The sequence below is a fragment of the Diadema setosum genome, chromosome 5, assembly GCF_964275005.1.
Source record: "Diadema setosum chromosome 5, eeDiaSeto1, whole genome shotgun sequence".
Taxonomy (NCBI): Eukaryota; Metazoa; Echinodermata; class Echinoidea; order Diadematoida; family Diadematidae; genus Diadema; species Diadema setosum.
Window position 1 is genome coordinate 7,162,764 of NC_092689.1, and position 14,528 is coordinate 7,177,291.

At 39.2% G+C, this 14,528-nt stretch overlaps 1 protein-coding gene across 1 annotated transcript; it reads left to right on the forward strand.

The window, feature by feature from the left end:
* LOC140228541 (small nuclear ribonucleoprotein E-like) lies at positions 1 to 11,687 on the forward strand. Its single transcript, XM_072308774.1, has 5 exons — positions 1 to 157; positions 6,366 to 6,392; positions 7,624 to 7,686; positions 8,863 to 8,941; positions 9,440 to 11,687. Exons 1-5 carry the CDS (start codon positions 110 to 112, stop codon positions 9,499 to 9,501), a joined length of 279 nt encoding a protein of 92 aa, XP_072164875.1. The 5' UTR covers positions 1 to 109; the 3' UTR covers positions 9,502 to 11,687.
* The last annotated feature ends 2,841 nt before the right edge of the window (positions 11,688 to 14,528 follow it).

The following is a 14,528-nucleotide window of genomic DNA, read 5'->3' on the forward strand; positions in this document are numbered from 1 at the left end:
CACGTACATAACACTGACGGCGTGACAACGATTTGATACTTGTTCACAAAACGAAGAGCTGAAGACTCCGACTTTTCCATTGAGGTTGACATCAAAGAAGTTGGCAACGATGGCATACAAAGGACAAAAAGTGCAGAAAGTGATGGTTCAGCCAATTGTATCCTTTCCCGCTAATCTCCTTATATGTCTTTTGTAAGGTAGAACGAGATCTAAAATAGTTGAAGTGTGGACTTCAGCATCATCTTTTGTTTCAAGTGCTTACGTACATTTACTTGTGTGGGACTGTGCTAATGTCGCCCCCCGCACAGCTCGCAGTTGCAGTTGTCAGTTCAGTTGAAAGAACATGCGGCAGTATCGTATGTAGAATCTATATAGCTAATTGGTAAAAACGTTATAGATGTTAGATGGTTATAGACGTTAGATGGTCTACCCTACACATTATAGCGTTGGGGAAACCATAACTGCGACCAGCAGCCCCAACGTACAACGTACAGTGTTGGGGCTGCGCCGTTTTGGCCTCGATATTCTAATGTTGTACCAAACGGGTGCCGTTCCGGCGCTGTATTTCCTTAAGTTTTCAACAAAAACTACTGGCAATACTTACATGGGTGGACTAAACCTAAATGATTCTTATCGGCGACTGTTTGATGCATTTCATTGCTTATGATGCAGAAAATGCTGTCTTATAAGGCAAATATCTTCAGCTCACCGATGCTCACTAAAACTCACAATCACTTGCACATGCGCACACAATGCATTCAGTGCAGTGCATTGACAGCTGTATTACTCGCTACATGATGCATATTCACCGTGCGATGATGCATTATTCATATCCTTTTGCGTCCGTAACGTTGACGTCATTGTTTACGCATGCGTAGATGCGTACTGATGGATAAACACGTTCAAAATAGCAGCAAAGCTCTCCACTAGGGCAGACCGCCTACTCCTAAAAAATGTGGAAAATTATGCAGTTTCCAGATAAATTGGTGAGAAGGACCAAGGCAATGGGGTAGTGTATATTTCATTTTATATTGTCACTGTGTTTATGATGGACATTTAGCTATGGTTTATTTGTGAAGTTGCCGTATATGTGGCAATAGGGAGTTGTTCGTGATTCTCACTTGCACGAAACTGCGGGGTAGCCGCCAGGACCCCGCCGCAGAACGGCGGGTCTCCGGGGCTAGGGAAACCACAGGGTGCGTGTGTTCATGCACGTTGTCGTTAGCAAGCATACCGTCTACTAACTGCGACCAGCCCCAACACTGCGCATTGTAGCAGATATGATCATGACAGGCGAAGTATAGCGCCTAAATATCAATATATTATCGCAAAAATTCTGTAATATGAAGACTTACAGGTGAAGTTATAATGTTGAAGACTGACTGCGTGCAACTTTTGGTCCTGCCAATATTCCATTTCTGCTCGAATTGATGAGTTAAATACGACTCGGTCGAAAGGAACTTGGGAGAACGACATCTTATACAGTCAATGGATTTGAAACTTGTGCGCATGCGCTGGCCGTCAATTCATCTGTACAGCTGTAGCTTTATGGCAAGGCCGTATCATACTGTTGTGGCAAACCCTCTCGCTGTGTATTGCGTTGCTTTCTGGGTGGGTACGCGCGCGCAGGCCTTGTCAGAAGGCTAAAAGCATTGCGACTCCGCCCAGCACATGAATATTTACGTGCGCAGTGTACTGCATACTGATTTCGAAAATGGTGAATGGGATGGGGGAGCTAGGAGATGGACCTGTAAAAAAAAACGTTTTTTCAAGATCATTGGACCAGTGTGAACAAGAAAAAGGTGAACGTATGGTAGGAATTAGATAAGAATCTTATGTATACTATAAAAGCAAGTTTTTTTCTAGTGAAATTCGAAACTTACGGAGGCGCGAAAATCTGTGACAGACTGTGTATGTTTTTCAAGCTTACCGATATAGCACTCTATTGACTCAGGACGCTCCCACAGTGTGTAACTGTGTACACGGAGCGTCCCGGGGTTAATCGTCTACTAACGCGCTGCGTGTACACAGTTACACACTGTGGGAGCGTCCTGAGTCAATAGAGTGCTATATCGGTAAGCTTGAAAAACATACACAGTCTGTCACAGATTTTCGCGCCTCCGTAAGTTTCGAATTTCACTAGAAAAAAACTTACTTTTATAGTATACATAAGATTCTTATCTAATTCCTACCATACGTTCACCTTGTTCTTGTTCACACTGGTCCAATGATCTTGAAAAAACGTTTTTTTTACAGGTCCATCTCCTAGCTCCACATCCCATTCACCATTTTCGAAATCAGTATGCAGTACACTGCGCACGTAAATATTCATGTGCTGGGCGGAGTCGCAATGCTTTTAGCCTTCTGACAAGGCCTGCGCGCGCGTACCCACCCAAAAAGCAACGCAATATACAGCGAGAGGGTTTGCCACAACAGTATGATACGGCCTTGCCATAAAGCTACAGCTGTACAGATGAATTGACGGCCAGCGCATGCGCACAAGTTTCAAATCCATTGACTGTATAAGATGTCGTTCTCCCAAGGTCTTTTCGACCGAGTCGTATTTAACTCATCAATTCGAGCAGAAATGGAATATTGGCAGGACCAAAAATTGAACGCAGTCAGTCTTCAGCATTATAACTTCACCTGTAAGTCTTCATATTACAGAATTTTTGCGATAATATATTGATATTTAGGCGCTATACTTCGCCTGTCATGATCATATCTGCTACAATGCGCAGCCCCAACACTGCGTGTTGGGGCTGGTTTTGAGTTTCCAATAGAAATGGAAACTCAAAAAAATGGGGCTGAAACAGAATGTTTCAGCCCCAACACTGCGTGTTGGGGCTGGTCGCAGTTAACCATCTACGGTCTAGTGTACACCTGTAGGTAGGCGTATAGGCTAGGGTTGTAACGTTAGCTGGTTAGATGTATCTCTACGATATACCTACATAATAAAAAATAGGCAGTGTATACAACCACACGCGTGTGTCTTTACCATCCAGCCACACGAGTGTGGTTAGGTTGTAGCTATGGCCCAAGTCCAGAGACTCCAACCAAAAGCACCTTCTGATCTGGAGATTCTCCCGCCTGAAACCCCTAGCAAACGGGAGACTCCAACTTGATGTGTGCAAAGCGCGAAGTTCCCAGGGTTCTAGATACTCTCGTGTGCTATCTAAGGCTTATTTTTTCAACACACGATAGAAATAAGTAAGAAATCCTTTCCAACGGGAGACAAAGAGCCAGGGTGGGAGAAATTAAATCTCAAACGGGAGGACGGGAGATTTTGCAAAAATGGGCTTTCGGCGGGAGATATCCCGTCGAAAACGGGAGAGTTGGAGTCTCTGCAAGTCGCTGGATACAGCCACACTCGTGTGTATCTACATGTTACACACACGGAGAAGATAATCGCTGTGCGTGCGTGTCAAGCACATGAACACCACACAACCAGCTTATTGGCAAAGCGATGAAAGTAACCTCATTTTCATACCTTCTGATATTGTTTTCTTACAATTTTTTTTTTTTTTTTTTAGCTCCATTCTCATCGTGTTTGCTTGATACGATGGGTTAAGCATTAATAGCAAAGTTACAACTGCCGCTAAATTGGGGGACTTCGAATTGACATCGCTAGACTGCAGCTGGTGGTGGGTCCTACATCGTGACTTCGGATGCTAGCGATCGCTCGGCGCAGCTGCAGCCTAGCCAGCGCAGTTGTGCCATCCGCGCCCGCCCCAGCAGGCCGCCCCAGCAGGGACCCACGCGCCGGCTGCCTGTGTACGCTAGGTGCACGATTTGCGAGTACCCGAACGAACGAAGGTGAAGTCTCAATAACGACGCCATGCATGATCAATCGTAAATAAAAGTCCAAAATCAATTGGAACTTTGCTATTTATTTTAAATTCATCTTATCAAATTAAGAAAATGAGAATAAAGTTTAAAATGAAAAAAAGTAAATTTGTGTAGATGGCGAGATAATATTAAATGAGGTTAATCTAGGAGGTAGGTTCATCGCTTTGCTGTGGTACATCATATCGCGTGTTGATGTGGCCACACACTTTCACACAGCGTGTTCCCCGCTACGCAATACAGTATAAAGCTCCGTGTGTGTGGATATGTACATTTGAATACACACGAGTGTGGCTGTATCCAGAGACTCGGGCCATGGCTACAACCTAACCACTCTCGTGTGGCTGGATGGTAAAGACACACGCGTGTGGTTGTATACACTGCCTAAAAAATATTACATTACGATTAGTCGAGGGACAATCCGTGCAATTCATCACCAGCTCAAAGTCTGGCAATCATGCACTTTACAAGTACGTAACCATACACAGCCCTGTTGCTGTACACAAGTGTCGCGACAGGACTGTACCTACTGCTGGAGGCCATGCAATCTTTAAATTCCGGGGCGCCGACACTGCTAGTATTCTGAATTTACTACACCATATTTGTTACTCGAACTTAGTATGTAGGATGAAAACTTTGCCTATTTAGCTTCCATCTTTGGCTATCGATATTGACATACAGATTTCACAACTTACCGAAAATGAAGCCTTTTTTAATCATATACGCTGCAGAAATTGTAAACAGCAGACATAATTCAAAATGTCGGCGCAGCACTGCAAAATGGTGGGCAAAGGGGGCGCTGTCATCTGTACGGGCAGTACAAACTCTGTCGGCACAATTTGCATCGTTCAAAGCTGGGAAAGATTTATTTTGAATCGCCCAGCGATAATCAGCATTCCAGTTTAAAATTTGACTTTTTGCTCAGTGTATGTTGCGTGAGGGCTAACTATGGACTGATATACTATGCTCATTGTCCAAGCATTTCAATTCACGTGAGTGATTCATAAAATTTGTGATAAGAATGTAGAAATTTTCAACAGTTTTGTTGTTGTGTGTCCGTGTTCGAGGGTCTTTAGTAGACTGGTGTATCAGAGCTCGTCTGACGCCGTGCTGGCGCATGGGCTAACTTAACGGCCCTACAAGTGTATATTATTGGTATCTCATTCCCCGTACGCCAAGGTGATATTTAATGAACCACCATGCACTAACAGCTGGCGAGCTACTCTTGCTGTAGAGTAAAACCCCCATTTTTCGGACGGCTTCCAAAATCCGGACACTTCTCACTTATCACAAGCCAGCAAATTCTACTGTCACAACATACACATATCACATCGTTTCACATACTGACACACTCGTTCACCACAGGAAAGTGCCAGAGTCACCTCCAAAATTTCCATGGCATAGCATCTTTCGTCCTTTCTTCTTTCAATTTTTTCCTTAGTTCCTTCTTTTCTTTCTTCCTTCTATTATTGAAAGGACTTCCTATTATGTCCCTCGACTGATATAACCTTAAATACAACCCTAACCCAAACCAAACCCTAACTCTAACCTAACCTTGCTTGCTAATGCATGGATGCACGCACGCTGCGGTGGGGCCGATTTCAGGATTTTGCCAGAACGTTCGAAGGAAAGAAAAGAAAAAGAACGAAAGAAGGAAGGACAAAAGTAACCCTGGAACGCTCCTTTGTACACAACAGAGTGGTGTCTCTTTACAATGAAAAGAGAAACACAAATTTAAGCACCTCTAAAAGTGCCCTTTCGCCAGCAAAAGGTTACTTTTATATTTCAAACATATATATGTTTTTTATCTAATTCATACCCGTCGTACACTTGCCCATTTCCAGACTGATCCCATGATCCTGAAAAGATGTTTTTCTACGAGTTCATCTCTATTCCAACTGTTCCTTCCTCCATTTTTGAAACGACCTTTGCATGGCACTTTGCACATTGGCCATATCAATATGCATTAGAAGGAGTCAGTGTTTGGGCTGGTGGCAGTTGGGACGAAAGATGCTATGCTGCAGAAATCAGCCCCGCTGCTGCATCAATCACGCATACAATAATGTACTTTCTAGGCCCCCAAAAACTTTGTTCGATCGTTCATTTACGTGTGTGCAGCGATCGGGAGTAGAAAGTCACTCTTACTCTCTCCCATCTACTCAAATTGACCTCCAAAATGCAATAACAATCGAGATGATCAAGGTCACTTGTACACACATGTCATTTACTACGTAGTATCTTGCAAACTTACTGGCTTGAGAGGCTTCCTTTGGGATTTCCAGGTGTTTTTCAAGCAAAAAGAATTTATTGTACTAAGTCTCGCATACGTATAGTGCTGTAGAACAGAAGCAGGAGTTACTGCAAAGTTCCATAAGTTCCACGTACATTTGTACTCATATATATAGATATAAAAATGTATTCCATTCTACGGATTTTCCTGACATACATACTGTATATGAATGTATGACTTTCACTATTTATCATTATTTTCCTTGACTATATACTTTCTTTGATGTCAGAACCTCATTTTCAGATATCTTCAAAACGTAAGTATTCAGAAAAAAAAGAGATGATGTAGATATTCTGTAGAATTTAATGGAGCCTCGACATACTGTGTACACTGTATATATGTGATTTCACAGGTTGCAAGAGAATATCACCATTTGCTTTACATGTTTAATTAATAGGACAAGTTCACCTTAATATACATGTGGATCTATTGAGTAAATGCAGCAATATCAGTAGAACACATTATCGGTGAAAGTTTTAGGGAAAGTGGACATTCTCTTCCAAAAAATTATGTATTTTTAATGTTACTACTTACAGTCACCGCTGGATGAGAAGACTACTACAGTTTGTGATATCATATGCATAAAACCATATGAGGAAAGTACAGTGTATAAAGAGAATTCCACATAATTTCGTTTTGTTAAATAGTACACATTTCCTTGACTTGATGCAGACATATAAAAGGGTAATATTGTTCCCACTGCCTTCTGAATGAAACAAGTCGGGTGCTCTTTTATTGTGAAAAAAGTGAAAATATGTTTCTCTATTTTCTTTATATTATTCTACGCATGTGACATCACAAGCTGTAGTAGTTTTCTCATCCAGTGATCACAGCCCTGTAATTTCAGTTCATGATAAACTTCACAGTCAGATTATCTGATTTTCCTCAAATTTTCACTGATACAGGACTTGTATGTTGTACTAATATTGCTGCATTTTCTCATGAATCCCTGTGTATATTAAGATGAACTTATGTAAACCTAACTTATCCTCAAAAGTCAAAATAACCAGTCACAGCTGGTAGCCTGGTACTGGTAGTATGGCAAAGTTTATATAGATTTACATGAACACGTATACTCACATGCATACAATGCACTTTCAGAACTTCTATAGCCAGACTTACAACATGTGTTCTGTTTCTTATTGTTGAAATTAACCTCTAATGTATTTGTCCATATTCCATAGTGTACTCTCAAGCTTCTGAGCAATTCCAAAGATCATGCTTGATTTAAAAAAAAAAAAAAAAAAAAAGAAAGCAAAGCATACAAACCGAGAAAATAAACTTGTTATAGTACATGTATTTTGAATAGATTTTTAAGAGTCGTATGAAGAGGAAATGTCAAGTGCAGATGCCAGTAGATGTATGTTAGAGATCCCATCTGTCATAGTAGTCAGTCAGAGCAAGTCCATGAATGGCACCCAAGTCATACCGTATAAGCTTGCACAACTATGTATTCTAAATGTTATGCTCCTCATTTTTGTTTGCAGAGATCAAGAGTACAAATCTGGCTGTATGACCAGTCCAATCTGAGAATAGAAGGCCACATTATTGTAAGTACATATGTGTGTGTAATGTACAGTGTGTATGTCACGTGTGTGTGTCTCTGTGTGTGTAGATTTTATTTGAACAAAAATCTTAATTTCTAGATCACAAGTGAGAAATCCTTGATTTTTTATTTTCCCCCCTTTTTTGGAAAGGATTGTCTGCTGAAGTTCAAATTATGTAATTTCTTCTGTCATGACATATTTCTGCATATAAAAATACACAGGAGGAAGTTTTGCGATGCGTTAAAAAAAAGACTGCTGTTTTCTGGTAGTCAATCAGTTACTTATTTAAACCAATGTAATTTCTGGTTCTGTCGACTTTCACAGACTAAACACTTTGCGGCTTTTGTCTTCTTTCTGTTTTTGCTTTGTTTTTCTTCAGAAAAGAGCTTACCGGTATTCTGTATGAAGTGCCTATTTGATTGTATCACCATAGAGTCAAAATCCTGTCCCCTATTATGACCACCATATAGCTATCCCTAATTGGGTGATAAATTATTGAAAATGTGTTCTGAGAGCTCACAATAGATTGTAATGGATGGCTCAACAATTTACACTGAAGTTGAAATTGTATACAGTGTGTAACTAAAGGAAACATGAGTGTGTGCAACATCATATTTTGATTCATTAATTTTGTCCATAACACAGATTATTGCCTTTCGTCTTCCTTTCTTTCTTTTTTTTTTTTTTTGGGGGGGGGGGGGTAATAATGGCACAATATGCAAGTATCCTGACTAGCAGCTAAAGTTCACATGTGATTGCTGCTCTCTTTCCTTTTCCTTTTTTAACAGGGAAAGTTGGACAAAAAATCAGACATCAGCTTTTTGGGGTTGTGTGTTCATTATTGTTTTGATTTAAACCTCTGTGGTCTCTTGATTGCCAAAGAATGAATAAATGCTTTGAAATGCAAAATGCAAATGATGCTGACATTTTTCAGTCACCACAACTATTTGAATGATGCAAACTTGCCCAAAATGTGTCCATTAAAGGATTAAATCAGAAAATGAAATAATAGGTTGTAAGAATTCAGAGCACCTCAAATTAAGATGATCCTCTGAAACAGTTATTTAAAGAGGAGATAGAAACTGTTGGCATGGTTACCATCAGCTAGCCAATATTTTAGCATTTATGCCTTTCAAATTTTGAAAGGGCTCACGTTTCTGTCTTTCCTTCGTATTACAGGGGTTTGACGAGTACATGAACGTTGTGCTGGATGATGCAGAGGAGGTTCACAGGAAAAACAAAACCAGGAAGCCCATTGGTAAGGCTCGATATTGATATTTCCCTTTTCCTTCAAAATAGAACGACTTAAGCACAGTGAGAGAAATACATGCATATTTGAGTAATAGTGATTCTGATAGATTGTTAGAACTTGCTGTAATTCTTGTCTTTCATTCTATTTAAGTTTTTGTGTAAGCTTTAGTGGTGGATTCCATGACTTTTTTGTTTCTCAGTGAGAAATCACGAGTGTCTGATTGACTGGTGTGTCATATTAACACCATTTTCTGCTGATCATGTAGTATTGGTTGCTTTATGAAGTTAGAAAGTGAGAATGAAACAACCTGTGATGTGCCACACCAAATGATGGCAAATGATCATGCTCTTAGAACGGGTGAGAGTATGTGATGTACAGTAGTTTCAATCGTTGAGTTCTCAGTGTCTAGAGTTCCAAGCATGTAATTGAGTTTATGTTCTTCTATGACAGTTGTTCACCAGCAACCTCTTACACCTTGGTATTGTCTGATTTCTTGCTCTCTAGGTCGGATTCTTCTGAAAGGTGACAACATCACGCTCATACAGAATGTCCAGGTAGCAGCATAGCATCAGATGATCCTTTCCTGTATTCCACCATCAAATTCTCAGTTTTTGGTTCTTTTTATTTTCCCCCAAATTCTCCAAGCATTATATGGGTCTTTCTGTGTGATTGGCATTTGTTGAACTAATCTGTCTCTGAATGAAAAAATGGACACAATTGCCATTCATTGAATATTAGAGAAGTTGAAAAAGACAGATTTTCATGCCTACTTTTTTGCACAAACTAATCATTCAAGAGAACAAAAGTTTCATTATAAATCATGCTGTAGGTTATGTTGGAATCTTACCCGAAAGTTTTCTTAGAGTACTACAATGTATGATATCCTGGTCCTCTCAGATATTTGTAAATAATTTTTACCTAGATTAACCAAGGCTTTGGGTGTTCTTTTGTGAAAGTAGCTTACTGAAAGTATGTAATATGTTGCCTCGCATGGAATAGGAGAATATCGACCTGTTTTCATACTGTAAGGAAGACCAGTGCTTTTGATAGATCGCAAGCACATTGAGATGTTGCCTCCCCTCCGTACTTCTCCAACTTGAGTAACAAGTTTACATTATGACCTTATAAACAAAGGATAAGTGTGGATGCTTCATGTACAGCAGGATGAAGTAACAAACTTGTTAATGTTAATGTTAGTGTTGTATGTCCAAATGTTTTGTTAGTTTAATTTTGGTTATATGTTATGATTTATTATCTTTTCATTTGGTAAAGAAAGCTTGGGGATTTGTGTATTAGGTATGTGGTGTATTTGCACAGCTCAAGAGGGCATGCAGGTACCTTGCTTTGTTTTATTTTGTTTGTTTTTTCAAATTCCATGTTATTTCTACGCTGCGTGCTTAGCAAAATAATTAATTGCAGTGGATATTGTGATGAGAAATGCAAACCCAGGTCTCTCTACGACTCTCTTTCTGCGAGTTTTAATTTCATAGCAGTGGCGCATAAGCCCAGAGCTGCCAAGTCTCCCTGAAAATGTCAAGAGAATATTGAAATCTCCCTGATTTGGGAATTATTTTCGCCCATTTGAATGCATGTAAGACACAGATATCTCCCCAATTTCTGCGTGGAATCTCCCTGATTTGGATGTAGGAATGTTGGCAGACCTGTAAGCCCCGGACACATCAGCATATAAATGAATTGCAGTTATATAAAAACCATATTTCATTTTCAGTGTACACTGTGTGAAGCTTCCCTGCATAGCCCAATTTTTGCCAGTATTTAACATTGATATGATTTCTGGTTCAGAGCAGCCCCGAGGGCCTTTTGTTTAGGGTCATGATGGATTGCATCTCAATCTTTTATACAACAGACACTGGGTGCTATATCAGTATTAAAGGGGCATTCCGGACGATTTTCATAATTTCACATCATGCAGTACATAAATCGACAGCTCCGTGTATAGATTCGTGGAATTTATTGTGGGTCCTTGAGCAGAGAAACCAATGAATTTAAAATCTTAAACAAATTACACTGAACAGTGTTGATGACATCGGAGCCTCATATATTTCAGAAATGTAGCAGTGTAATTCCATTACAATACCACATGTTCAACAAGTTCACCTGTGAAAAATCTATGCATGCCTTCTTCTTTTGTTCTGCTTCCTTGAGCCCCAACTTCTACATTCTTATGGTGAGGCTGCCATGTCATCATCCTTGTTCATTGCAATTTGTTATAAATTTTGAAAACATTCTCATTCCTCATCCCAATCACTATAAATTCTGAAACTCTGTACTCAGTTTAACTAATTTATAGTTGTTAAAATGTAAAAGTCTGAAAATCATCCGGAGGTCCCCTTTAAATCCATATGTAGTTGACAGATTGTAAACTTACTCTGTATCACAGAAATTTGTCACTTCCCTGCTTCATGAGACCAGAAATTTCCACTCTGTGCATTGTCAATGATGATCTGTTGACATTCAAACTTTCAGCTACCTTGGTACAATACGTATTAACTGCATATGACCCATTTAGGAACATATTTTTGATCATATCTGTGAAATATGTTTATTCCATGATATTTCCACATATTTTTAACCTCTCTCAAAATACTTGGAGTGTTTGAATGCGATACAATGTATTTACACTTGTATCCAGCTTCTGTTGTAGTATGTACGTGTACAGTTTTTCTTCTTTTTTTTCTGTAAGTGTGGCCTAGTAAACTTTACGTGCACTTTTGTACAGAAGTTTCCAAGATGTCTGGTCGTGTTTGCTTGAATTGCCGACTGATATTGTAGGAAGTTTTGTCGTACATGAGATCCCCAAACTTGGTGTAGATCATTGCACTCTATATATGCATACCTTGTGCAGTGCATATATACATTTCAACAAAGAGTGCATGGAGAATGCCAATACTTTTTAAGATGGCAGATGATGATTTAACCCATGTAAGGGAGAATGGCCTGTGTGATTATCCATGACCATGGGGGGATACATGTGACGTGCTGGCATGAATGTGAAATGTGCAAATTTTAAACCACTTAGAGTGGGATCTACTCATATGATACATTGTATTCACACGTGCACATACATTAAGGGTGTAAGAGTATGCCACAGACTTTTGCCTTGCTGTTTTGAAAAAGGCTGCTAGCATGAAAATACCATAATCACGAACATGAGACAGCAAAATTACTGCAAACATGATATAGCAAGATTAATTTTGTAGAAGCCGACTTTATTACCAAATCAATGATTATATACACATGAGATGAATGTGTCTACAAGTTTAAAGGTTCCCATGCCAATGGATGTTGACTAACAGGATGAATGCTACATGTATTTGAAAATAACTAATATACACACTTCCCTACGTGGAGGTAAATTATGTACAGACCTGGTTCATGTTACACACTTTTACACACATGATATTGTACAATAGTATGTGTATGATTATTGAAGGCATAATATTCACACTTCAAGATAAGTGTCTGCTAATGTCATCACAGATTAATATTAAAGAAGTAATACTAGTACACACATTTGTTCAGTTCTTCATTTAACACAGTACATTATCACAGCACATTGATATACTACATATACAAGTAGTGTCATTACAACATACACGTACAGTAGTTGAATTTTAGAAGTGTTATATAGAATCGTACACTAATGTATATGATGGTCTGTTTTTGCAGCAAGAATGTGATCTATTTCAGGCAAGAAAATACGAACAAACCCTCTCTAAAAGAAAAAGGAAAAAAAAAAAACGAAATAAAACAACACTAGAACATTTCAATCGAAAATATTGAATGTTCATAGTTGTACAGTACTGTCAAAAAGTACCAGTATTCAAAGTTATGAGTAAGCCCTAACAGCGTGTGACTTAAAAAAAAACCCAAAATCATAACAAAAACCCCTGTAATGACCAAAGAATCAGACGTGCACTTTTCCTTATAGATGATATGTTATATGGCTGCTGCCTGACAAATGAGCTATGAAGGGTAGGATTAGTAACACTGACAACTGCTAATGTATGATTACTCCAATACACGAATATGAGTGTATAACGAAAATGCATTCTCCATTTTAATATTTGTTCAGTTTGCTTGTTTTCGTACACGCTAGGACTGCATACACCCTATATTTTGCTTTTGTTTTCGCGAATTTGCAGGTAGGGTGCTATTCGTAAATTTAAGAATCCCCAAAAATATTAACTGGTTGCGCCATGAATATGACATGCATGCGTACATGTACTGGTACACAGTGCACAGTTCGTGAACAAGGTGCACGATAAGACAGTACTCCAGGATTGCAAATAATGGTGAAGTTCCAATTCACAATACAAAAATAGACTCGCTAAATATAATGGCAGCATGTACAGTATTTTATCGTATGAGAGTGTGGATAGAGAAGAGTGTACAGACAAAGGTACAGCCTTCAAAGAAGCACAATGGAAGACTTGTGGTTCAAGACTTTGGGTCATCTGCAACTTGCATATACCTGGAACCCTAATGTAGTCATTCAAGAAGAGCAGGGCAGTAACTACAGAATTATGTAATTCATGCCTCTTCTTGTTCTTAGCTATTTGATATGCCAAGCATAAAACCATCATTGAATGACATTGCATTGTATACTGATGCTAAGGAAAGAAACTCCTCATGGAGACTACATGTACACTGCGCATCTACATTTGTACTAAGCTTTGGAAACTATAATACTTGTCACACTGCATTTAGGGTTTTTTTTTTTTCATAGTCTTCAGCCTGTCATTAACATCATACAAAATGGGTCTTCAATTTTCTACATCCACATGACATAATTTTGCTACATGCATTACCATAATGCAGTACTGTATTCATGATTGAATCATTTCCCTGAAAATTCCCCTGACGCAAAAACAAAAAAACAAAAAAAAAACCCACCTTTTCAGAAAAGTTCAACTACACTGAGGTAAGAGAGACATTTCTTGTCCACACAAAGTATACCCAATATAAGTAGACTCTTCTGGCTAGACATCTACCGTATATGTTTTGGGTTTATTGTGCATTGGTGAGATTTTGTGGAAGAAGAAGACACATCATATGAGTACATTCTACAGGTAGAACTTGAGACTATAATTGTGCGTGTGTCTGTACTACTTTTATGGTAAGTTCATGGCACACATCACACTGGAAGATAAAAAGATCGCGGAACACATTACATCACACACAAGTATGCTCATTCTAGTTTGTTCTATCATCAAGTGCATGGCCAAGTTCATCTTGGGGCTACTGAACTAACACAACATTCTACAAGTTCACTCTGTGATGAAACTATAGTGCATGATTGATTGTCTGCAACTGATTTTGTTGTTCATGAAACAAAGGAACAGGTGCTTAAAACAGACATTATAGCCTCGATTCAGTGCTACAAAAAATTTAGAGGCATGTACAGCAAAACTTTTTCAATCAAACTTAATAACAAATTTGTGATTTCATTCTGCATTAACCCTATTCTAACTGGGGGGGGGGTCAAATTGACCCCCCCCCCCTCGACGTTTCGCGCCACGATTTCGCAACGCGCAAAGCTTTTGCCGCGTGGTTTCACGACTTTTTTCAT

Bases quoted from the DNA above. Each gene is read 5' to 3' on its own strand.
- LOC140228541 (XM_072308774.1), top strand. From the start codon at position 110: ATGGCATACAAAGGACAAAAAGTGCAGAAAGTGATGGTTCAGCCAATT. The intron at 158-6,365 runs GTATCCTTTCCC...CTTTGATGTCAG, and splicing joins AAGTGATGGTTCAGCCAATT to AACCTCATTTTCAGATATCT. The intron at 8,942-9,439 runs GTAAGGCTCGAT...CTTGCTCTCTAG, and splicing joins CAAAACCAGGAAGCCCATTG to GTCGGATTCTTCTGAAAGGT.